At 45.0% G+C, this 26769-nt stretch overlaps 1 protein-coding gene across 2 annotated transcripts; it reads right to left on the bottom strand.

Moving 5' to 3' along the window:
* Positions 1–126: 126 nt before the first annotated feature.
* NIPSNAP1 (nipsnap homolog 1) lies at positions 127–26769 on the bottom strand. Of its 2 annotated transcripts, none has more exons than XM_066603798.1 (10): positions 26621–26769; positions 20838–20968; positions 18486–18531; positions 16235–16329; positions 16097–16167; positions 15771–15911; positions 10058–10089; positions 8671–8765; positions 6138–6221; positions 127–829 (listed from the first exon to the last, which is right to left on the bottom strand). In XM_066603798.1, the coding sequence occupies exons 1-10, from the start codon at positions 26701–26703 to the stop codon at positions 765–767; spliced, it is 843 nt and encodes a 280-aa protein (XP_066459895.1). In that variant the 5' UTR covers positions 26704–26769; the 3' UTR covers positions 127–764. The 2 variants fall into 2 exon arrangements, with proteins under 2 accessions (XP_066459895.1, XP_066459896.1); XM_066603799.1 differs by having other exon boundaries at positions 20838–20965; positions 26621–26765.

Genomic DNA, 26769 nt, shown 5'->3' with positions numbered 1-26769 from the left:
TGGACAGCGCATATTTAAAACAATTAATTTGCCATCAGCATCCTATTTGTAGTAAATTCTGCTTCAGTATTGTACAAATAATGCAAGCTAAATACCCATAAGATGCTAGAGAACACAGACAACATGTATTCAGATGAGATTTATTGCATTTTACATTGTATTGTACCATAAGACATTGGCAGAAGCTTATAGAGCATTACCTAATTTTGGTGCTACATGTCCACAAATCACGATTTTGCTTTAACACCACCCAATTAAAAAGCTGTAATACAACGTTTCCCTGAGTACAATTTACTAACACTTTGCCTGGTGTATTTTGGGCTACTTTGAGACGTCTAATCATCTTTGAAGACTACAAATTGCCGCTCACAACACATAACATAATGGGGGAGATCTAAAAGATGGTCTATGCAGAAAAAAAAAAAAAGCTGATGCCTATAACAATTGAAAAATGAGATTCCCCAAGTCTGCCCCACAGTGATAAGATGGCAGCTTTCCATAGTCTTTGAACCTCTGGTGGCAACTCTCAATGAAGGTGGACTTACGCTAAAACGAAAGCTTTTAGTCCGAGTTAGTCTATACAAGACATTTAGGTCTCTATACTAACAGATCCCAAGAACAGTTATTTCACACCTCCAATATGATTTGTCTAAGCCTGCTACACCCGACAGAGATCTGGCCTTGCTGACAGATCACTAGTGAAGGAGCAGAATCTACCAACAGCTGAAAACAGAAACGGTTTCCTTGAAGTGATGGCAGTTGCCTCATTGAAGAGGAGAAATCTTTAAAGGAATCATGATGCGGGACTCCATGTCCCGGACAAGAGGTACTGCAAGGGGAAAGAGGAAAGAAAAAGAACGTCATTAAAAAGACATCATGTTATGGTAGTAGTTAAAGATTTATAGTTCTTAGTTGATGACTCTTACCCCCCTGAAATATACAAGGGGGTGAGGTTTAATTAGTAATTAAAGAAAAATTACCACCACCACCTAGGTTTTACATGTCTTACACATTTAATAAACCTTTAACATCTATAGTTATCTGGCTTCTCAACCACAGATGTCATGTAGACGTCAGAATCATACTATGAAGGCACAGGCAGTGCCACTGTATCATGCGCCATCAGGGGGCCATACCTATTCTCCTCTAGATGTAATACAGACAATGGCTCTAACATACAGCATCGTTTGGAACATGCCACTGTGTTCCGTTAGATGTGTGCGGAATCCGGCATCAAGAGCGTACAAAAGTACAGTAAAAGGCACCATACCTCCATATAAATGCCCTATTACAACTCCGTGCAAAACAGAGTTGTAATGAGGCGCACGAGACCAGTTCATACATGAAAATGATAGAAGTTAATGAAGTATTTCATGAATTCACTCAAAAATATTATATGGATTGTGTTATTTTTAAAATTTGAGACTTGCAGACTGTTACTCTGGCATGAACGCTAGCTTTTCTCCTTAGGGAGAGCACCTAGACTGAGTGAGGAGACTCAAAAAAGGCCATTCATGCTTCTCTGGGTAATATGCAAATAGGGGAGATTTACATGAAGTCCGGCTTTTAATTCCCAGTCATTGTTACAAGGCTTGTATAAAGAGTCTGACTTTGGCTTGAAGGAATGCTGCCTTCCAATAGGTGGCGCTGTGGAGGTATTATTCCGTCTCACTTATCTGGCATGAACAAAACTTTTTTGTGTTAACATATAAAAGAATTGGTGTACTTGGTTCATCAAAAAGGGGGGGGGGGGGAATTGTCAAAACTGAGTTTATAAAATGCAAAAAGAGAGTGTTAAAAACTACCGTACATGACTTTTAATAGATAAAAAGGAGATACATGCAATTACACAATTAGATTCAAATACTGCTCACATACATCTTTTATATCCTTGCATTAGACCGGCAAGTTTTATTGCATGTTGCTTATGCAACACCATGTTTAGCTCTACTTAGCGATCCTACAGATGCACTACACAGAACTAATAAGAACACTTCACTAGTGGCCAAAATTGTGGAAATCTTTTGTAAACAGTGCATTTTGGATGTTTGATGGTTCACAACACCAGTTTGTTTTTTGGAAACCACCATAAAAGATCAATGAAAAGATAATTTGATGTAGAATGTAATGCAGCACATTTTATGACAGAATTCCTAGGTGAATATGAGCAGAGATGGACAAGAAAAGTGAAACAGAAAAAAAAAAAACTAGTATTCAAAACTCCTCAGTATGTCAGTTAGTATTTAGCTGGGAAACATTTAACCCCAGTTATGGCCTTACAACAGCTTGCTATGTAAGTTTTTTTAGTTCTTCATGCATTCTAATGTGAAACCAAGATTGTATTATTGCTTCTGTTAATTGTGTTTTATTCCCTGGCTGCTTCTGAGTAACATGGTTCTTTAATTGGCTCCATACATTTGTGATGGAGATAAGATCAGGGCTATTTCCACGCCATTCTAACAGTGTAATATTATTCCGAAACCACTTTTTGTACACAGCATCAACATGACATGGAGCGAAACCCTGCTGAAATATATATGAAATAAGGCTTCAATATCTTGGAAATTATGAAAAGCAGAAGGCTTCAGTGTGGACTCCAGTCTTCCTTATGTATTGAGGGCATTTACAGTCCCATTAAAAACACCAATTCTGCCCACAATTTTTAATGCCATAGATCCCCAGATCATAACACTAAGAGCCCTTTTAAACGCAAAGATAATCGCTGAAAAGGCAAAATGACTGAACAAATTGACATTTTTGCATAAAGGTACACAAAGATAATGGCTCTATTTCCCTTATTAGGTAAACCAACTTTGTAGAAGAACAAGTTGTTTGCTCAGGTGGGCGTTCCTTTATGCGAGGGATTATCTGGCCTGCGGGATTCCACTGTCTTCTCCTGGCAGAGTAAACAATGTACTCATGGTGTATGCAATGCATACCCAATGAGTATATTGTCAAGTCATCAAACCGCTCAAAATACTGAAGGATTTCCATTCAAATTGAGCAAATTTTGAATGGCCTGAAGAATATTTTTATGCTGGATAAAAACCAGTGCTAAATGACAAGTGAATGACTAGTGCACGACTGCCCGCGTTTACATGTAACAATTTTCGCTCACTTTTTGCCAAGAATTTGTGTGCAAAAGGCCTTAACTGGGTGCTGCATGGAAGCTAAAGGGCTGTCAGGATGCAGATCTTCTCCAATTCTTCTCCTTATTTACTTTATGCCATCACTACTTACCAGTGAGATTCTGTCCTATTGTTCCACTGCCTACTGTAACATTTTCATTTTTTGTTTGAACGATAATTGTGGCTTTTTTCATGAAATTCTGGCACAGACTGAAAGAATTTGGTCTAAGTGCAAAATAATCCTTGGACTTAGCTTCATGCTACATTGAGGCAGTTCACCTTCTGGTGATTGTATTCCCTTACCTAGACACAATCCTTTAATTCTATCACCACCTGCTCTTGTGCACCTTTTCCTGCCTTCATCAGTCTGGATTTGCAGTAACTGAGTCTTCTCAGACCTCTTCAAGTTTTAAAATGCCTCCTTTAGTGAAGGTATTACCGATTTTTCTTCTAATTTAATTATAAATGTAGCCTTGATCACGCACAATTATTATATTGCTTTCTGGATGGCCAGTCACCGTTTTCACTGCTTTATTGATTTACTTGTTGGTACTTGTTGGTTATCGGTCACCACTTTTATAATTAATTTCACAAATGTTTCACCAATACATATGTGTAAAAAAAAAAATTCCAAAACACTTCATTTCTTAACCTCTTTATTGCTCCAAAACAAAGATTTATAATATTATTTAGTTGGTATAAACATGGCAATAGCCTGCAAGATAGTGGCGAATGGTATGCATTAAAAAAAAACTGGTGATAGATAACCCACAAGTACCAATTTTACTCATTTCTACAAGTCTCACCATAAAGGAAAACAAAAAAACACCAACTTCATAATTGCACAATGCAAAGACAGATGTTTTACAGTCATCTCTAATATATGACCTTGAGAGCTAAATGCTACTGTGACCTCGTTGACTCCTTGCCAAAACACACTAAGGTACTAGTTTAGCATGTCTCCACCAGAAGTATGGGTTTCGCCGGGCTCAGTTGGAGGCAGCGTCCTGGTCACGCCCAAAGCTCCTGATTGGCTTCCGCACACCTTCACAGAGCTCTGCCACACCTTCACAGAGCTCTAAGCTGCCGAGCGATACAGCCACATCCACCTCCTCCTGTCAGCCCCTTTGAGGGGGACATCTGGTGCAGAGCACCCTCCTCCCTGGTTTATCAGGGGTTAACTGACTGCTGCCCCCTGTGATCATGCCCGAGGTTACACCCACCTCCGAGCAGCTTGTACGAGCCTGCTCCTCCCGTCAGCCCCTTTGAGGGGTACACCTGGTGCAAAGCATCCTCCTCTGTAGTCCATCAGGGGTTAACTGTGACTGCAGCCCCTGTGGTGAACTGAAGATTATATTCCCATCCTCCCTTCACTCCCTAATACCCTGCCTAAGTCCCCATTACTTTCTCCAGGAGCCTGTTCTTGCTGCCTCTTGCCGCCATCTTGTTTTATCCAGAGCGATACAGCTGCGCCCACCTCCGAGCTGACGAATGATCATCCCCGAGGCTACAGCCGGGCCTACCTCAGAGCTCCAGACTCAAGCTCCCAAGCACTGTGTATATGAGGTAGTTTTTTAACCCTTTCCAATCCAATTTGTATCCTGGTTTTCCTAGAGGGCTTACTCTTTTTCTGCCGTTAACAATGGCGCTATATGCTGGCTAAAGCCAGTACTGCATGAGGTGACACATTGGATAGGCTCTGACAGCAGAGAGGCTGGCAATATACAGTAAGAGAACCCCGACGGATGTCTTCCAACATCGGACCTGTACAGCCTTAAATCATGAGGTCTTCAGAGGTCAGACAGTGGATTGGAAAGGGTTAATAGCACATGTGTATAGGACAGTGTACGATACGTCCAGACATCTACGAGGTAGTTATTGATAGCACATGTGTATAGGACAGTGTACGATACGTCCAGACATCTACGAGGTAGTTATTGATAGCACATGTGTATAGGACAGTGTACGATACGTCCAGACATCTACGAGGTAGTTATTGATAGCACATGTGTATAGGACAGTGTACGATACGTCCAGACATCTACGAGGTAGTTATTGATAGCACATGTGTATAGGACAGTGTACGATACGTCCAGACATCTACGAGGTAGTTATTGATAGCACATGTGTATAGGACAGTGTACGATACGTCCAGACATCTACGAGGTAGTTATTGATAGCACATGTGTATAGGACAGTGTACGATACGTCCAGACATCTACGAGGTAGTTATTGATAGCACATGTGTATAGGACAGTGTACGATACGTCCAGACATCTACGAGGTAGTTATTGATAGCACATGTGTATAGGACAGTGTACGATACGTCCAGACATCTACGAGGTAGTTATTGATAGCACATGTGTATAGGACAGTGTACGATACGTCCAGACATCTACGAGGTAGTTATTGATAGCACATGTGTATAGGACAGTGTACGATACGTACAGACATATACGAGGTAGTTATTGATAGTACATGTGTATAGGACAGTGTACGATATGTACAGACATATAGGAGGTAGTTATTGATAGTACATGTGTATAGGACAGTGTACGATATGTACAGACATATACGAGGTAGTTATTGATAGTACATGTGTATAGGACAGTGTACGATATGTACAGACATATACGAGGTAGTTATTGATAGTACATGTGTATAGGACAGTGTACGATATGTACAGACATACGAGGTAGTTATTGATAGCACATGTGTATAGGACAGTGTACGATACGTCCAGACATCTACGAGGTAGTTATTGATAGCACATGTGTATAGGACAGTGTACGATACGTCCAGACATCTACGAGGTAGTTATTGATAGTACATGTGTATAGGACAGTGTATATGTACAGGGTTTTCACAATTTTGGACAGCAGTGTATATAACCAAGAGTTCAACTCATTAAAATGGCATGGCTCTCTATTTTATACATTATTAGTATCTCTCTAAAGGTGTAAGGTAGCATCAGAAAGGAGTAGCTGAGATACTACTGACTTACAGTACCTGTGTAATAAACATTTTCATCCCAGCCTCTTTTGCTCCAGGCAGATTTCCTAGTTTCTTCTCTGGCCTGTAGATCTCTGTAAGCTGACAAAATTAATATGGTTATTCAGGGATGTATATTAATTAGACCCCATGTAAAACAGTATATAACATTCTTCAACGTCTGCCTGCAGTAACGTAAAGACGGTCAGTGCCCTCAGATCTTTATGTGCAGCATCGCTGTAAACCATTTGTACTCCTCCTCTCTATATCTTCCCAAACTGGTAATCATGGTCTGTCTTATTTTAGAGAAGCAACACAGTAAAGCCGCGTCTAAACGGAACGAATTATCGTTCGTGCAAAAGTGAACAATAATCTTTCGGTCTAAACAAAGCAGCGAATGAATGACAAGCGAGTATATACAGGGACTGAACTATTCCTCCCCCCCTATCCCTTTCCCCAATGATTCCCTATGGAAACTTTCTTGCGGCGTGGAAAACAATTATGACGCCGTCTCCGCTGCGAAACTCACCCCCTCTCAATAAAGGGGGTGAATTCTGATCAGGAATTCGTGATGAAACCTGCTTCAAAACCCACACCAGATGGTACAGGAGTGGAGGCAGGCATCCCGCGGCTGATCTGCAGTAGACTGCCTGCTGCAGACATTCTGCTGGAAATCAGCCCTGTGTGAACCCAGCCTTAAGGTTCAGTTATATTGTCTGACCTAAAATAAGAGTACCGTTTTCCCCTGAAAGTAAGCCCTACCCTGGTGGGAGGCTTGAAATAGAAGCCCTAGCTAAAGTACATGAAAAAAAACAAAACATCAATACTCACCTGGACCGCGGCATCTGAATCCCTCGCGATGGTCCCCCGACGCTGCGGCAAACTGCCATGTCCTCCGCGCTGAGATATCCTCTTCTTTCTGGTGACAGGGCTTTAATTACCCCACCTCCAGCAAAGAAAGCGCTGTGATTGATGACATCACTGAATGGCTGTGATTGGTTCATCGAGCGCTGGCCCCTATCGGCTGGCGCTCGACCCAATCACAGCACTCGCTTTGCTGGAGGTGGGATATTCAAAGCCCTGTCACCAGAAAGAAGAGGGTATCTCAACGCGGAGGACACTGCAGCCTGCAGCAGCGCGAGGCACCGGGATGCCGTGGACCAGGTGAGTATAAGCCTCCCCCTGAAAATAAGACACTGACTCTTTTGGGGCAAAAATTACTATAAGACAGTGTTTTATTTTGGGGGAAACACGGTATAACAACAAGAATAATAAGTATGTGCAGATTGGCATTACTGTATAAAGGTTCTGAGTAATAAACATTTAAAAAGATCTGTTTAATGCCTTATTTCAAATATTAAAATAACCAACGTTGATTGTTCTGACGCTTGACTGCATGGAATATCTTCTAGAGGTCCTCTGGCACGTTAGAGTACTTTGGGGCTGTGTACTGTTGGTGTAATTCCACGGACAGCACACAGCCCAATTATAGCCTATGAGGGGAAACACATGGAAATTCTTTTCACATGGTCCACATACAAAAAAAACTTACTACAAGTACTATAGCTGTCAGTTTCATGGGCAAGAAGTAGGACATGCCAATGCCTGTCTGGGTATATTGAACAGCACATAGACTGGTGACTGCGTACTGGTCAACGTGAGTGTGCCCTAGTCTAGTGGGCACAAGATGCACTTACGGCTAGTGAGTAGCCCAAATCAGACTTTCATTAACTCTTTTAAAATCATCCATCCCTGGCCATGTTTTCTCTTAATTAACAGCAATTACAGAAAGGTACAGAACCCGGGTACCCGCAGCCTCAGTAGTAGCATTGGCGCTGACAGTTCTGCCAACCATCAGACACATGATTAAAGGAGGTAATTTGCCACTGAAGGTTTAACAAATGATTTGTACTTGTTTGTTTGTGACAACCGCAAGATAAGGTCACCAGCTGAGGAACGGCCCCATGAATCAGGCACGGGCTGTTAGCAGACACAGTTATCGCTCCACTTACTGGTACACCGCGGCTGGATTAATGATGTACAATAAACCTCCCCTGGGCATGGTTACACTGCCACACTAATACACCGCTGTTTTACAAGCTATCAGACACATAAAAACAAAGCGCTCTGAAACAATTGTGACTTGATATATTGGCTGCTTTGTGCCCAGTTAGCCCTTTCTATCATACCAGGTTTTTTTGTTTTTTTTTTTTACACGGGCACGATCACCATGCAAACAGTTCAAGCTAACTAGCGGTTTGCACGATAACAGTTATGGCTCCTGCCCACGGACGGATATTTGCCGTGGAATCTGCGGCGAACGCCCGCACCGTGGATCTGCAGCAAATGCCACCCATAGCATGCTATGGGAAATCTATTCTTCCTGCACACTTGTGGAAACCAAGTGCGGTTTCTGCAAGTGGAAGAAAAATCGCAGCATGCTCCATATGCGTGCAGGAACCGCACGGACGGCTTCCATCGATTTTCATCGCTGTCAATGTAAAATCCACGTTAGTGGAAGCATGTGCTCATAATGTTCCAAAATCCTTACCCCATAGGTGATGCACTACATAGAGCTCTCCAATCTGAGAAAAAAATCCTCCCACGGCTTCCTGATTCTCCTGGCGATACTTGATCGCACGAGCCCTTAATGCAATGATAAACAGTTATGGAGGTAACAGTCTTGCTGTAAAATTAACCAAGCAGAATGAGAACATACAGTACAAGCTTCTCAATGAAACATTCCAAAATAACTTTGAAAAAATTTGGGAAATTTAACATTTCACAAGTGCTGAAATACACTGAATGGCTGTGATTGGTTCATCGAGCACTGGCTCTGATCAGCTGAGCCGTGGTGCCCGAGAACCAATCACAGCCAGCGCTTCCTGGAGGCGGAGATTTTGAACCTCCAAACCAGGAAACGCTTGCTAAAAATTACAAGCAAGTCTGCCGGAGCTGAAGAGGAGACGTGCGGCGGACCTGACAGCGGCTGTTAGGTGATGTTTTGTTTTTTTTTTAATGTAGCCAGGGCTTAGTTTCGGGGTAGGGCTTATATTTCAAGCCTCCCCAAAAAATCCAGGCAAAAGAGCGCTACAAAAACCGTGATATCGCTGCGAGAAAAAGTAGCAAAATTGCACAGAAGACAAATGCGATATTGTTGCGATTTTCTCGTGGTTATATCGCTGTTGCCCATGTGAAAGAGGCCTAAAAAACAGTCAAGTAGCTGTGCTACAACAGAAGAAAGTCATATAGGCAATCAGGCGCTGTTTAGTGCGTCTGTAGTGCCACATATCATTTTAAGAGATTTTTATACACGCGCACACGCACACACGCACACACACACACACACACACACGCACTGCGCAATAGTTTTAGGCAGTTGTGAGAAAATGCTGCAAAGTGAGATTTTACTTCAAAAACAGGAAGTGACTGACTTCAAAATATTTTCCGTTAGTAGAACAACCCCAAATATCCAGCCAATGTCATTAGTGGTAAAGAATAGGGGAAGTCCTGTAAGTGATGATATAGCCCCCACAGAGCCCTGATCTCAACATCGAGTCTCTCTGACACTACATGGAGACAGATTTGAGCAAGCCTACAGTCATAGAAGATCTGTGGTTAGTTCTCCAAAATGTTTGAAACAACTTCTCTGCAGAGTTCCTTCAAAAACTGTGTGCAAGAGTACTTGGAAGAATGGATACTGTTTTAAAGGCAAAGTGTGCTCGCATCAAATATTGATTTGATTTACATTTCCCTTTTGTTCATTCGCTTTGCATTTTGTTCATTGACAGAAAAACCGAACGCTTTTGTTTTTAAAGACATTCTTACTTTGCAGCATTTTTCCTCACCTGCCTAAAAGTTTTGCACAATATTTGAGTGCACACACACGTAAAAAAATGCTCTAGAATCGGTTGGCTTACAAAATCCTTCTAACTTACCAGTTATTTCCCCATTCAATCATGGTTCCTGGCTGGAAGGAAATACCTTACATTAGTATTATCTTAAACTGCAATCAAAATTCAAATGAGTGTGCAATTAAGTTATATTTGAACGTTATCAACCCTTTCACTACCAGGATAATTTTCCCACTTGACATGCAGATTTTTATTTCTGCAACATTATGTGAAAAAAACCCCCAAAAAAACATACTAAGCATATACTGGACTTTATATTCTCTACAGCCGGACAGGAAGCCTACAGCAAATAAAAAGGGAACAACTACTTCCTCCTTCAGGGAATCCCAGGGCCGTGCGTACACATTATATATGTGTGTGTGTGTGTAACACACACACACACACACACACACAAATTATGTTTTTGTCTGAGTGCACCGCATTAAGACAGAAAATCCCCATAACCATCTACAACCCGAGGAAGGGAATGAGGGGTGCCGTCATGGGTGCTTCAAAGTCAAATTACTGAAGGGCTTTGTGTATAACGAATTTAATGTAAATAATTAACTAGGCTAAACTCATCAGTACTGGTCGCCCACTGCTTCGCTTTAATGAATGGGTACCTAGTTCTAAAGACACCTCTTTTTGGGATAAAAAGCCTCCATACGAATAGGAAACGTAGACACCTGGCTGTATACTCTCACTGACCCACCCGGGACATATGGCTAAACAGTGCACAACACTTGTAGGGGCCACTCCTGCACAAATGCAATACATAAAAAAGGGGAACTAAGAATGGGGTTAGCTGTGCATTTTTATGCAGATAGTAAGTGTGTACGAGTGCTGAGGCATGAATTTATTACCGAATGAAACCTCTGACACAGATGTGAGCTGGTCCTTCATCAGCTGTTCAACCAAGGACCTGGTTAGTGCATTGAAGGAGTTTTTCTGCCAGCGCCTGCCGGGATACATTGGGGTCAGGGCAAAAGCCACTATTCCAAGCAGTGCAGTGGCCGGCGGTTGTAATTGCAGGCAAAGTGCTCATTGAGGCCTCGGTCACACGGACGTTTTTTGGTCCGATCTGCAGACGCGCTTGCGATCTGCAGATATATAGACCCAATGCATTGCAATGGGAGCGGGCACATGTGCGTTTTGTATGCGAATGTGTGATTAAATTATAGGACGCAACGATTCGCAGAACGCGCCTATCTGCGTTCTGTGCAAATCGGTGTTCTATATATGCGCTCAATGGGGCCAGCGGCAGCAGCGCCGACCCCATTGAGAACATATACTAAAGATCGTTCTCCTCAGCCACAGCTGTAACAGCTGTGGCAGAGAAGAACGATGTTCGCCCATTGAATTCAATGGAGCCGGCAATACAGCCGGCTCCATTGAAAGCAATGGGCTGCCGGCAAGCGCTGTATGAATTTTCGGGGAAGGGCTTAAAATATAATGCTGCAGCTGGAGTTCAGCCACGTCCGGCCTGCAGCTCTCATGAACTGCTTTCTGTAGTATTCTGTAGTGTGAATTCATGAATGGGTGAGTGAGTGCTGCCTCTGATTGGCTGAGCGCAGGGACCAATCAGAGGCAGCTCTCAGCTATTGAATGATAGCTGCTGAATACTACAGAAAGCAGGTCAGGAAAACTGCCAGACGGACGCGGCTGAACTCCGGCTGCAGTAAAAAGGTGAGTATAAATTTTTTTTTTTTTTTTAACACATTTTCAGGATACTTTTCAGGGAAGGGCTTATATTTTAAGCCCTTCCCCAAAAATTCATACAGCGCTTGCCGGCAGCCCATTGCCTTCAATGGAACCGGCTGTATTGCCGGCTCCATTGAATTCAATGGGCGAACATCTTTCTCCTCTGCCACAGCTGTGCCACAGATGTGGCAGAGGATAGCGGGCAGCACTCGTTTGATCGGGCCATTTCACTGAAAACGCTGCTAGGTGCAGATTTTTCGGCGAACCGTTGGCCTCGGGTTACGCGATTTGCGGATGCGCATCCGTTATGCGGTCCGCAAATCGTGCGAAAAAATGCCCGTGTGACGCCCGAGGCCTGAAAGTCAATGAGGGCTGCGCCTGAAATTATGAGCACCAGCCACTACACGGGGATGGTGGCAGCCGCTTCCACCCCGACCCCAGTGTATCCAGGCACTGACAGTTGGTGCTGCCTGGAAAACCCCTTTAAGGAGCACTTTAATGTTGTAAGACAGACTATAGAATTAAAAACTTGTTTGGATCTAAAAAATAAGGCTAACAAGAAAGTTGATATTTGGAACTTAAACTGGCAGTTAGATCTGCAAATTAGCCACCTATATATATCAACTTAGTTAGGTTTAATGTCTTTCTAAGTATAAGGGCACCACTTCTTCGACAAGCAACTCGGGTAGCTATTAAGCAGCCTTTTTCCAGTTAAATGGTCTTACTCCGCGGTATTCGAGCACCAGCCCTGAAATCGCACCTCATGGCTTCCCCATTCCATTCTTTATGTGATAATCGGAACAGTCTTACCTAAAACGTTTGCCCAGAGACAACCTTTACCGACTATGTCTGATGGAGAAACAAGTGGCTTTTTTGTGTACACACACACACACACACACACACACACACACACACACACACACACACACACACACACACACACACAGCCAGTCTTACGACTCCTACTAGGAGGAATGACTGGGCCCTTACTGGTCTCACCAGACTTTGCGCTTGGGCCTATAATAGAGACTCTGCACTGCGACACAAAGCTGATCAGTCCACTATAAAAAGGAGATCCATGTGGCTGTACAAGACGCCTGCCCCAGGGAAACCACTGAAGGAAGAAGTTAGTGTTGACTTTTTATTTGCTCTAGGCTTGCTGTCCTGCACTTCTCACTGGTGCAGTCATGTGTGAACATATTACCCCCAAACTCATTTTCCTGAAATTAGCCACCCAGCACTTTACACTCATGGACACTTTGCATCAAAGAGTAACAGCTTTTAAAAAAGTAAAGAGCTTTAAAATTAATGCTTGCGGTTCACAGATTACCCAAGGCTAAAGGTTCACACGAAGCAGAAATGCTGCCCATTTTCTGCAATGTCCACATCGGCTCCATTAGTGCAGATTTTGACTCTTATCAGCTGCAGATCCGCAACAGATATCAGGCTGCACTTAATGACGCTGCTCTCACCTCCGAATACTAAGCACTCACCGCCAGCACCAAGTGCACAGCACACACAGTCACCCGAAAACCACTACTGAGCACCGAAGTGGGCTGCCAGTCACCAGGGAAACATGGTGGTGCAAGGTAGGGGTTGCCAAGACGCCGACTTAGATGAGCAGTGAGCACTCAGTACTCGTAGGCGAGAGAAGCGCTGTCATGTGCAGGCTGAAATCGGCCGAATAAGTTGGTGTGGCTTTTGACACAGTTTTTGCAGCATTTCCTGTGAACATACCCTTAGACTACTCCATCTTCTAAAAATAAAAGATGTGCAGAATTCGTACTTCCCACTTATGCCTTTTATTACACTTAAGTTTACAAAGTCACCAAAGATGAAGGAAGAAAATATAAAATTCTGCAATCCAGATGCCAGTAAACATTCACATCACTGCTCATCATCTCACCACTTTAGTAGAAAGAAAAGCACCCCCACAAAGGCAAATATGTAACATAATACATGTCTATCCTAATTAGCAAAGAGGTGATTTAAGAGAAAATTCCTGTGGCAAAACTTTAGTCTGGGACGCACAACCTGGTACTCTTGTATCATGTCACCATCATAAAGTAGTGGTGGAGACCAGATTGACAGGCCGGTGACGCCCCGTTACTGATTGGCTACAGAGCTGGCTCCCGTGCAGGTCCTGGCAACCCACTAACCTTCCCACGGTCTCCCTGCGCTGTCACTCAGCGCTGCACTGATTCTCTGCTCCCAGACCCAATTTCACCTCACCGCTGTTCATGACTTCCCAGGTTCTGATGTAACCTCCCCACTGCTGCTGTCACTGTCCTTTGCTCTCCCGTCAGTCTCCCTTTTCCCAGTAAGCTCCCTGCTATCACTGACCCTGCCTCTCCCTGTCAGTCTCCCTTTTCCCAGCCCGAAGCTCACCTCCTCCGCTGCTTCGCTTGCTGCCCGCTCTTCCACTCTCCGTCTCTATGCCTGCTGCTTTCACTTGTTGGGTGGTCTGCCTTCTCCCCTCTCTGCTCCACCACTGTGCAGTTCCCCAGTGCCGACCTCACATCAGCGCTGACAGATGATTTTTCCCTGCAACACCGCTGTGAGGCCGCCGGCGGGGACACTGTCAGAGACTGACAGCAACTAGCAGACACATTGCAAGTCCTAGCAGCATGGGGACTGAACTTTGGCTTGGATGGAGGGTTAGGGTTTGTTTAAGTGTTATGGTTCAATTACTAGCTGTAAATGCTTCCATTTTGGACCATTTACAGCTAATAATGTAAGCCTAACACCTAAACAAACCCTCACCCTCACCCTAACCCTCCATCCAAGGCAAAACTCACTCCCCACGCCGCTAGGACCTTCCTAAAGGCGGCCAATCAGGACCTTTGAGGGCGTATCCTAGCATTAAGCTGTCACTTTAGATCTCCACCCATTATTCTGGTGGTGACAAGGTAATACCGCACAACCTTTCCTGGCCTGAGCGCCACATTATCATATTGAACAATTCCAGGGAGCAGTAATGAAAGTTTTTAAAAAGCTTTATTTTTGATTTTCAATAAGCAAATTAACAAGACACAAGACTGTTCAGTACAGAGTGACAAGACGACTCACAAACTGCCAGTCAAGTGGCAGACAAATCAGAGTCTAAGATACATTTGGCAATTGGTCTGAATAGAGTTATCCATACGCTGGGAGAGCGAACACAACCGCTACAGTAAATATGGTCTCACTATAGAAACATAATAAGAATACTACAGAGAAAGAAGAACAAAAAACAAACACTACACTGGCACCAGCAGCACCTGACCCAGAGTCTTCTTCCAAAAAGACATCATGAAGGTTAGGGAGATCCCCCTTTGCACTTGGATGAGGCTTTATCAAAGTCTTTACGTATACGAGTTTCTAATAAGTTATATGCACTCTCTAGTCAATTTGTAGCAAAACTCAGCATACAGTTCCATCTCAGGCAGATATGCAGAGAATTAGAGTTGTGGGGTGATTAAATGAACGGTCTTGCTGCTTGTAGCCCTAAAAGTGGTTCCATTCTTGGCCAATAAAAAGGTTCTCAGGGGCTACTTGTGTGTAATGGACCTCTTTTTACGCTTCTTGGCTACAACTTACATCACACAGCACTTCGATACCCCATCCGTGTGATGTGCAGTGTCCCACACATTGAACATTATATGTCCCATTTTTGTGTGAAATTTGCATGAAATAAGAACAATGATTTTTCAAACTTGGATCATTGGTTTGAGTGAGAAACAAAACAAAAAACCTGCTCGTGTGAATAAACCTTTTCACATGAACGGGTTAATTTTCCATGCGAGTTCAGTCCATCTCAGACTTGGGCAGAACTTGTGTGAGAATATCTGCAGTATGTATACGGCCTAAGATTTCTACAAGACTACTTGTTTGAATGACATGCAGAAAATCCTGTGGACTCAAACACCTGTTGGCAAACGTATCACCTGATGGCTTTTATCATTAGGTGTGGATCTACTCATGTAAACCTTTTTGTGAACAGTTAATTATAAGACTTTACACAGTTGTGATATAGATATGTACAGACTGTAATCAGGAATTCTGGTTTAGTACAGACCTTTAATCTGTATGTACGCAATTCATAGATGTTAGGACCTTCGCGTGGTGCTGGTTCATTCCAAAAGCTGAACTCTAGAAGCAGTTGGTTTCTACGGGAGAGCAACATGCGACTGCGCTCCTCGCGGAAAGCCATGTATTCCTGCGGAAGAAGGGAGGATATGCTGTACTAGTAGAACCCGCAAGTGGTATGCATTCTTCTTTATGCGAAAAACTATACTTGGTGTGGAAGAAAAAATAAATAAATGACTGCCTAAAGTAAATGAAAACTGCGCTGTAAATAGTACGTCTACTAGATTACTTTGTAGCATTGTCTTTCCTCATTACCTTGTTATTTCTCAACTTATTCATACTGTCCATGAGTGCGGGATATCCCCCCGAGAATCGCCATAGATGAACTGAAATAAAAACCAGCATTTAACCAGCAAAAGTGCAGATACCCTGCTGAGAAAGGTTTGTACCCACCTGCTTGGTCCTGCTCCCCATACCACGTATTCCAATTACCCACCAAGTCACATGGGTAATCTGGGTCCTGGTGCAATTTAGGCAGCACTTCTTCTCTACACAGATATACAAAGTAAGAGATAAGCATATTAGAAAGTCATGTACGTTATAGGAGTGGTCTCTTGAAGCACCCCTTTTGCATAAGCCCTAATACATCATATGGATATCATAGAGGAAGGGTATATTCTGTATGTTACACACCTATATGAACCAGAATTGGAGAGCTGCTGAATTAGTATTGTAAAATGCATGAAAATTTGAAAAATGGCATTTCTAACTTTCTAACGAGACAAACGTGTAAAGCTGGGGGGTCCACAACCTTTCGGTGCCTCTGGACCATATAGATAGAAGAAATGTCTAAGAACACACATTGAATACACAAACACTAACGAATAGAGAGGAGATGAATTCCACCTCTAAAAACTGCCTTGACATGTTTCGTTAGTGGGTACGCTTGCTCATCTCCACTAAGGCAAACTACTCAAGCGAGTAGTACCTTATGCGAGTACCTGCCCGCTCGTCTCAAAAGAGTCGGGTGCCGGCGGGGAGCGGTGAGTTGCGGTAGTGAGAGGGGGGGGGGGGGGGAGAGAGAGAAGAGTGAGAGATCTCCCCCCGTTCCTCCCCGCTCTCCCCCGCCGGCACCCAAATCTTTTCAGTAAAATTCTGCCGTGTGAATGTATCCTTAGGCCTCATGTCCACGGGGAAAATCGGGCCCGCTACGGATTCTCCATGTAGAATCTGCAGCGGGTCCCTCCTGCCCCGCGGACATGAGCGCCGAAAAGGAGAATAAATGAGAATAAACTCACCTCCGATCCGCTCCGTTTCTGCTCTTCGCGGCGGCGTCATCTTCTCTCGTCGCGGCCGGATCTTCATTCTTCGGCCCGGCGGATGTGCACGATGACGTCGGTGACGTGCCCCGCGCATGCGCCGGTCCGAAGCAAAATTATCCGGCCGCGGCTGAGAGAAGATGGCGCGGCGCCGAAGAGAAGAAACGGAGCGGGTAAGTAAAATATGATTTTTGTGTCCCGCGGATCCGGACGGCTTCCATAGGCTTCAATAGAAGCCCGCGGGAGCCGTCCCCGCGGGAGACCCGCATGAAAATGGAGCATGGTCCAGATTTTTTCATGCTCCATTTTTTTTTAAATCACTTTTATTGACGATCCGCGGGTATTTATGTACCCGCGGGTGGTCAATGCATCCCTATGGGGTGCGGATCCGCATGCAGGAAATCCGCTGCGGATCCTAAATCCTATTTTCCCCGTGGACATGAGCCCTTAGGGTTCAGATAATCAAAACCCACCTAAGACACACAGGCAGGCAGCAGTGACCCGATGACTTGTGAGTGAATGCAGCTGGGGTGGCCGACCTGCTAGTCTACCAACTACTGCCTGCATTGGGCTAGCCGCTCATTAACTCACACAGGTTTACTCATAGTACTGCTACTGGGTGCTGCCTACTGCAGCCCGAGAAATAACTGGAGAAGGGGTAGGAAGAAGCAGAGCTGATAATGGCTCTAGGCCGGCAGTGTGCCACATGATCAGCATGCCCATAGAGGCGGGACAACTAAGCACTGGACCAATGAAGCGGCTCGCTGGCTTAGACTCGGCCAGCACGGCTTCCTATTGGCTTTTCTCTCTCTGCAGCAATTCTTCTACAACTTGGAGCAGAATAAGCAGCAGCGGCTGAACTGTAAGTATCCATGGACAGGCTCCTCCCCCTTGCATGCCACCGTTACTTCAGGTCACACAAAGTAGTAGTTGGGCAAGCAGGCCACCACGCTTCTTATACTCAGGGCTGGCCGCATGTATTTAAGTTGCCAGTGATAGCGGCCGGCCCACTGTATAATGAATCGCAGTGGCTGGCCAATGTGGGCTGCATTCATAGGCATCCTGGCAGCTGCGGGTGTGCCGTGGATCCGGACAGCTTCCATACGAGCCTGCAGGAGCCGTCCGTACGGGAGACCCGCACTAAAGTGGAGCATGCTCCAGTTGTTTTCCCACACATGAAATCCACGCCTCAGGGGAAAATGACATCCGCAGGTATTTAATTACCTGCGGGTGTCCAATGGATCCCTATGGGGCGCGGATCACGCGTGCAGTTGATCCGCTGTGGATATTTCCTCATGGACATGGGGCCTTAGGCTGTGTGTGTATACAAAGAGAAGCACAAGAACTGCGCCCACTTAAATAGTAAATATATAGATGGCACTCACGTTAATTTGTTATAAGACTCCAGGCATTCTGGCTTCACGTTATGAACTGCAGCGGAAGGAAAAAGAAAAAACAAGAACCTTTAGTGGTGGTTTGATCTTTAGATTAGAACACATTCGGATCAAGCTTGCTCTGGTTCAATCTACTTAATGTTTATGCATAATACAAGCTAACAGAACAGGGGTGGCCAACTAGATGCGAGTTGTCCTTCTTGTCAGGTACAGTAATCAACAGTTATCCAATACCAATGTGCCAAATCACAAAGAATTAGCCATAACATTATGCATTACAAAAAAATTGCACCAATCACTTCACCAATTGCACTCTGCAGCAATTTCGCTGCGTGTGAACTCCCCCTTAGGCTTGGGTCACACAGGAAGTATTCCCGGAGGCGGCAGCATCAACGGTGTAGAGATTATAAGAAAAGGGTTTTATTGCTCCATAAAATGTCGACGTTTCGACTTAATCTAAGTCTTTAAACTTAGATTAAGTCGAAACGTCGCCATTTTATGGAGCAATAAAACCCTTTTTTTATAATCTCTACACCGTTGATGCTGCCGCCTCCTTGGATACCATTGCATTTATTTGGGGTTTGGTTCATGACCCCACAGGTGGCTTGGCATATACAGACTGGAACCTCTGCACTGAAGTGCATGTGTTAGGTGTGCTGCGGGACTTTCCTATTTCTACTGACAGGAAGTATTCCCGGCGGAAATCTTGGGGATTGGCCACAGTGAAAAACAGCAAGATTTCTGCCGGGGAAGCGCTGCTTCAAAACCCACGACACTTAGCACGCTTTTTTTGTTGCGGCTGGCACTCCCATAGAGGAGAGCACAGTCGCAACGGGGAAAAAAAATTTAAAAAATAGACATGCTGCGGCCGGGGAATCCGTGCCACAGCGCCGGCTTCTGCCGATTTTGCCGCGACGGATTGGCCATCCCGGGTGGACGAGATTTTCCACAAATCTCGTCCACATGGCTGGCTAATACCTGGATTAGCGGCCGCTGGCGGACCTGCCCCAGCGGAATTTCCGCGGCAAATCTGACCTGTGTGAACCCAGCCTTAAAGAGTACCTGCACTTTTTTTTTAAATGTATACAGCAGGTAATGCTAAGCAGCTAATTTATTGCAGTAAGTTTTATCAGGCTATTCTGTACAATTTTCTTACAAAACCCTTCTTCTGCTATGCAGCTGGGTGAAGACGGGGATGAGAAATCCTTAAAGGGGTTGTCCCGCGCCGAAACGGGTTTTTTTTTTTTTTTAAACCCCCCCCCCCCGTTCGGCGCGAGACAACCCCGATGCAGGGGTTAAAAAAACAACCCCCACAGCGCTTACCTGAATCCCGGCGGTCCGGCGTCTTCATACTCACCTGCTGAAGATGGCCGCCGGGATCCTCTGTCTCCATGGACCGCAGGGCTTCTGTGCGGTCCATTGCCGATTCCAGCCTCCTGATTGGCTGGAATCGGCACGTGACGGGGCGGAGCTACACGGAGCTACACGGAGCCCCATAGAGAAGAGGAGAAGACCCGGACTGCGCAAGCGCGGCTAATTTGGCCATCGGAGGGCGAAAATTAGTCGGCACCATGGAGACGAGGACGCTAGCAACGGAGCAGGTAAGTATAAAACTTTTTATAACTTCTGTATGGCTCATAATTAATGCACAATGTACATTACAAAGTGCATTATTATGGCCATACAGAAGTGTATAGACCCACTTGCTGCCTCGGGACAACCCCTTTAAGGCTGGGGTCACATGGAGCGGATTTCACTCAGCAAATCTGCCTGCGGCCGCTAGTCCCGGGATTAGCCAGCCATGTGAACGATGCCACGGTGTGGATTCCCGGGATGCAGCATAGCAATTCTTTTTTTTTTTCTGCTGTGACCGCACTCCTCTCTATGGGAGAGCCGGCCGCAACAGAAAAGCATGTGGCAAAGCCGCTCCAAAACCCACGGCTAAGTGCCATGGGAAAACCGCGAGATTTCCACCAAGAATACGACCCGTGTGACCCCAGCCTTAGGGTTCACAATGCATTTCAGCTACTACTGACCAACATCCAAGATGCTCTCCCCCTCCCCCAGATTCACACACCTAAGTCCACTAGGACATCCACTGTTCAGATAGTCATTCCCTAGCCTGTAGAAAGGAGATAAGTTCTTTTTGTGGGACGCCCACTTTAAACATGCCGATCACATCATCCTGCTAGACAGTCATCGTGGAGATCAATGTCCATGGGTGCTGTGGTCCTCAGAGCTAATAAGGTTACCGGATATGGCACCTACGTGATAAGTTAAAGGGGATTCTCTAAAACAGACAATTCAGCAGAATCTTCATAAATCTTTAAGTTGTGCTCTTACATTGTATTTTGTACAGGCTACTAGTCTCCTTTTTGGATAGCAAATTAGAATGAGCATCTTTGCGTGGATCCACCTTCCGTACAAAGAGGGAGCGCAGCCAGCTGCTTTCCTTGGAGTCAGACGAGTACCTGCTGGGAGAAGGATGGATGAAAGGTTAGGATACGCCATTAGGCAGCTGCGCAACGCAGAAAACCAGTACAATGGTGCCATCACATTAGCAAAGGTATGATATTGGCGAGTGCCAACACGAACACCATCTCATTTTGGGTTTGAACGTCAGTGGATTCAAGAATGCACGATTATTTTCTTGATCCATCTTCATAGCGGACAGCTTTTTTTTTGAGGTACGAAACAGATCTCCAACCCCCTGCATATATGCTTATACATGAAAGAACCCATGTGATAAATGTGGTGGGGCTAGCTGCATAGCTCAGCAGCTGCCACTCCACGGACTTCATTTTTGTGTTTCTGAACAGGCTCTCGTTAGGTCCGGGTCATGGCATTGTCCAGTGGGTGGTCCAATACTATGCTGTCCTTAAACTATGATGGGGATTTTCATTTTTAAAGAAAAATTTCTCAATAACTGAAGGGATTATGGACAACTTAGGAGACATGATCCATGTCTATCAATATCCCCTTTGCTATGCAGCTCGGTAAAGACATTGCAAGGAAGTTACTAAGGAAATCCGTCTTCAGCTACCAGCATAGCAGAAGAGGGCGCTCCAGCTGTGCCTGCATTATTCTGTATCACACTGTGATTCACGGCCCGATATCACACTTGCCACCATGTGAAAGCCCCTTGGATGCAAGGCGTTTCCATATAAAAACAGCCTCACGGAGTTCTCCCTTTGCTTTCAATGGGGCTGCCGCTGGACCCACTGAAATTAATGGGCGATCTTGCAGAAGGATAGGACGTACAGTGATGGGTTTCCCGCATTACATCGCAGTGCCATGTGGAAAAACATCACTAATGTGTATGACCCCATTCAAAAGAATGGGCTTCACATTTGTGCGTCTCGCAATGCACAAATCTCACACGATTTTCTCGCCAATGTGAAGGCAGCCTCAGAGCTTAACCTTTAAGGACCAAGCACTGCAAATTCCTGGGCTTTAACCCCTTCCCTCCACGGGACATAAGGGAACCTCCTGGCAGCGGGGTACTTCTAGCAACTGGACGTACCCTCACATCCTGTAGATAGCGCAAGATCGGGAAGGGGGGGGGGGGATTTGGATATGCAACCCCTGCTGTTAACCCCTTCCCTTGCGCAATCTGTGTAGATCGCGGCATGGGAGGGGTTCACAGAGGGAGCGATGTAATTGCAGAGAGCCCGGCTGGTTGCCATGGTAACAGGATGCCACCTACAGGTATCCTGCATTACCACTGCCTATGGTCGCTATAACAAGCGATAAGGCATTGCAGGAGAGAAGTCCTGCAATGCCATATTATAGAGATCATCGGTGCCATTATGCAAGCCCCCCAGAGGGATACAAATGGTGTAAAAAAAAATAATGTACAAGAAAGAAAAATGTAAAAAGAAAAAAACAAAACAATAAACAAAAAACTCTTTTTGTGCTTTTTTTCTCATATTAGCATAAAAAAATAAAATAAGATCTCACATATTTGGTATTGTCATGTCCGTAAGAACACGTACAATAAGCTGAACACAGTTTTTATCCTGCACAGCAAAAAGCGTAAAACGCTAAAAAACTGAGGCAAAATGCTGATTTTTAGCATTTTACCTCTCAAAAAACGCAATAAAAAAGGGATCAAAAAAGCCATATGTACCCCAAAATGGTACCAATAAAAACTACAGCTTGTCTCGCAAAAAATAAGCCCTCTTCAAGCTCCGTTCATGGAAAAATAAAAGTTATAGGACTTTGAAAGCATCAATTTAGAAGAAAAAAAAAAGATTTCCGAAACAAGGGTTCTTATTGCAGAAAAGTGGAAAAACCTAAAAAAAAATAAAAAAATAAGAATTTTGGTATCGTTGTAATCGTACTGACCCACAGGAAAAACAAAAATCTATTGTGTCATTTATGCTGTATGATTTGCGCTGTAAATAAAACCCCCCAAAAAATCTATGGCAGAATTTATGTTTTTTCCCTCTCTGCTATCATAAAAAATATGAATAAAAGTTTTAGTCTATGTACCCAAAAATGGCACCGATAAAAACTACAGTTCTCCACGCAAAAAATAAGCCCTCATACGGCCGCGTCGAAGGAAAAGTCAAAAAGTTATGGCTTTTGAAAAATGAAGATGAAAATCCGCCAAAAATCGTTGCGTCCTTAAGCCATGTCCTTAAGGGGTTAATCCCGCCCGATTGCAGAAATACGGTGCGGGACTAAAGCCCCTGCTCCTGCAGGAGCAGATCGGGTTCTCAGCTGTTAGTCACAGCAGAGGACAGGGAGGAGAAGGGAGAAACAGTTTTTAACCACTTCTGTCTTCTTCTTTCCCAGGTACATAGCACTCAATGAGTGCTATGTACTAAAAAGTGAAAGGGTTTCTTCCACTACGTGACCCAGCGATCACGTGACCTCCAGGTCCCCCTGTAATAGCACAGCTGCAGGGTCCTACAGACCTTGATCAGCTCTGCCAGTGGCCATTGTCACTACAGGGGGAGGCTCCAATGTGTTAAATAAAAAAACAAGCCAATGTAAATGACCCCCAGATGTCTTATATGACGTCATGTGGGACATAGATGGTAAAAAAAATAGTTACAAAAATAAATAAGAATAAAATTAAATAGAATTAAAAAATATACATAGAAAAGAAAATGACCAGAGCCGTCGCTGTATGCGCCCTGTAATGCGAAACCATATATATTACATATCAAAGTGTCAAACAAAATGAGGAACACGTTCCCATACTTAAAGGGGTTGTCCCGCGCCGAAACGGGTTTTTTTTTTTTTCAACCCCCCCCCCCCCCCCCGGTCGGCGCGAGACAACCCCGATGCAGGGAGGTAAAGAAAGCTTACCGGAGCGCTTACCTTAATCCCCGCGCTCCGGTGACTTCAATACTTACCGCTGAAGATGGCCGCCGGGATCCTCTGTCTCCGTGGACCGCAGCTCTTCTGTGCGGTCCAATGCCGATTCCAGCCTCCTGATTGGCTGGAATCGGCACGTGACGAAGCGGAGCTACACGGAGCCTGCATTCTGCACGAGCGGCTCCATAGAAGACTGCAGAAGACCCGGACTGCGCAAGCGCGGCTAATTTGGCCATCGGAGGGCGAAAATTAGTCGGCTCCATGGGAACGAGGACGCCAGCAACGGAGCAGGTAAGTAAAAAACTTTTTATAACTTCTGTATGGCTCATAATTAATGCACAATGTATATTACAAAGTGCATTATTATTGCCAAACAGAAGTGTATAGACCCACTTGCTGCCTCGGGACAACCCCTTTAATTTTAGCGTAAATATATTAACTAAAAAACAAAAAAAAAAAACAGAACTATAAATGTTTTGAAAAAATAATTTTAATTCAGACTTTTACCCCAAAAAAAAAAAAAAAAAAAAGATATTTAAAAAAAAATAGCCCTATATGTCAAGGGAAAAAAAATAAAAAAAACGCAGCAGAAATAATTTTGGTAGCTGAAGGAAAAAAAAAAACCAAAAAAAAACAGTGCAGCAAAACCACCACATGGCTAAAACTCCTAAAAAATGTTTGGTCCATAAGCCGCAGCTCAATCCGACGCTGTGCCCGGCCGGTGATCCCCATGTGCCTGTGCGGGTTCTTCTTTTCTGTACTGTGGATGTGCCAGTGCACATGAAGTGTATAGACTATGCTGCACCGCCGGTACACTATGATGTGGATCCCGCGACCTTTCTGCAATGACGATTCAATGGAATCCGTCTGCATGGAATTCGCCTTCAAACAGAGCGTGCTGCGATTTTTCCCCCGCGAGAGAAATTGATTTTCCATAGCATGCTGGGGCGGTATTTGCTGCGGAATCCGGAGGCAGACACCTGCCACGGATTCCGCAATGCTAATCCGGCCGTCTGCAAGTAGCCTTAAGGTACAAAACAGCCTAGTCCTGGTGCATTTTGTCCTGTTTTGCGGCCGTGACAGTCGCAGCCGCAAAACAGGACGGAGCAAGACCATCGATTTCAATGGTTTTGTTTTCACTATCGGGATTCTCGCACGTTACTGCGTGCGAGAAAAGACAGGACTTGCCCTATCTTTCTTGCATGTAGTTTTCCTACGTGTGAGAAAGATAAGACAGGAGCCACTCCCACCCCCATTTTTTCCCCTTTTCAAAATTGCGCGCAATAGCGCGGACTTTGTGTAATCCAAAAAACAAAACAAAAGCTCTGTAGTGGCAAGCGTATTAATGCATGCACCCGTGTGTTTGTGCCCTCGGAGCTGCGCTCACTAGTCTTCGGGATACTGATACACTGTGCTGCTGAAAATCACAAAATAAGGGCAGAAAGACAAACAGCTGAACTTGTTTACACAGTGTGACGATAGCGAAATAATGTCTCCCAGGCCGTAAAACAGACAACCTTTACCCTCCTCATCCCCAGGCCTCGCAGCGTGCGCACTGCTGAGGGGACACGTGACGACGGTTGCACAACACGGCACACAGTACTGCCGGCCCCTGTAAATGAATTATGCAATATTGTGCACAACCCCTCACCAACATCAGAGACATCACACACTCTTGTAGACGAGGTGGCAAGTAGTATAGGGACAACCAGCGGCACGGCTCTGGCGTTACCCCAAGACATCTGAACCCATTGTGCACCCCCAGGGGGCTCAGCAATACAAGTATGGGGGGTTTTGCACTGAAAAGAATGAGCTCAGACTGCGCCATTTATGTTTACACTTGAAAAGGGATCAATAAAAATGAGGCGCGGCATCCAAGTTGTGCGCCGCAAATGATCCAAGAAGAACAGACTTTGCCCCATGGCAGCGCTGAGCCTCCAGGGTGAGATCTGCTGGAAACACACGATGTGTCTGATGCCACACTAAGGCTGGGCTCACATGCCAATTGGATTCCGGCTGTGAGCCCGACCAGTGACCCTGCGTACAGTACTTTGCTGTATTGCGTATGACCGTAGGTTCGCAGGCGGTCATGTGCAAGTACAGGTTTGTTTTTCCTGTGCCGTCACTTAAGACGCGGGTGCCCAGAGCCCATATGTAATGTTAATTGCGTATGGGCTGCGGGTTGCACACCTGCATCGATGTCAATGGAAGCAGTCTGCACGGTGAAAGAGAGCATGCTGTGATTTTTCTTCTGCTTGCGGGATACACAATTCGTATCTTCAAGTGGGAAGGAAAATGCATGCCTTTCAATGCCCGTGTTTTACCCGGATCATCCGCGGATCGCAGAATCTGCCATTTAAATCCAGTGGTGCTAGACCGGACTACAGGTGTGCGCTGCCAGAGGCATGGAAGTCGCACGTGAAAAGAACTCACTTTGAACAGGTGTATTTAAAAGGAGCAATTTTTCCCTCTCAAAGCAGGACTTATTTTTGTGCAATTATGTAAAAAAATAAAAAAAATAAAAAAAAATCCATTGATTATTCCTAACTGATCCCCATAAAGTTCTGCTGTCACCCCTATTAACGCTCCCCTCCGCACAGCGGCAGATCACACCCCCCCAATAATCCTGCTACTAGCACACAATAAAAGTCCCACTTTTCACCCCCAACCAATGCCTGCACCGGAGCACAAGGGGTTAATGCACTCCGGTAAGTCCTGCAGTGTATGTAACAGCAGGGTGACTGCAGCTATGTCAGCTTATGATGACGTCCCGTAGAGAAGCAGCCAGCTGTCCTTACCAGCGGGTTAGCCCGGCCATGCCTTCTCCTCGGAGCCCATGGCTGCGGCTCAGCCCGGGGATCAGGTACCTCCGTGGCAGCATGTCCTCAGTGTGACACGAAGGATGGAGCTCAGGTGGGTTGTGTACGTGCGCGCCCACTGACCGCGT

Source organism: Eleutherodactylus coqui, chromosome 5 (genome assembly GCF_035609145.1).
Source record: "Eleutherodactylus coqui strain aEleCoq1 chromosome 5, aEleCoq1.hap1, whole genome shotgun sequence".
Taxonomy (NCBI): domain Eukaryota; kingdom Metazoa; phylum Chordata; class Amphibia; order Anura; family Eleutherodactylidae; genus Eleutherodactylus; species Eleutherodactylus coqui.
This window is presented reverse-complemented; position numbering and strand designations above follow the sequence as displayed.

Excerpts from the sequence above, each read along its gene's own strand:
- NIPSNAP1 (XM_066603798.1), bottom strand. The coding sequence starts at position 26,703 with ATGCTGCCACGGAGGTACCTGATCCCCGGGCTGAGCCGCAGCCATGGG. Across the intron at positions 16,168-16,234 it reads TGGGGAGCAGGACCAAGCAG|TTCATCTATGGCGATTCTCG; the intron begins GTGGGTACAAAC and ends TTTTTATTTCAG. Across the intron at positions 830-6,137 it reads TGAAAATGTTTATTACACAG|TACCTCTTGTCCGGGACATG; the intron begins GTACTGTAAGTC and ends TTCCCCTTGCAG.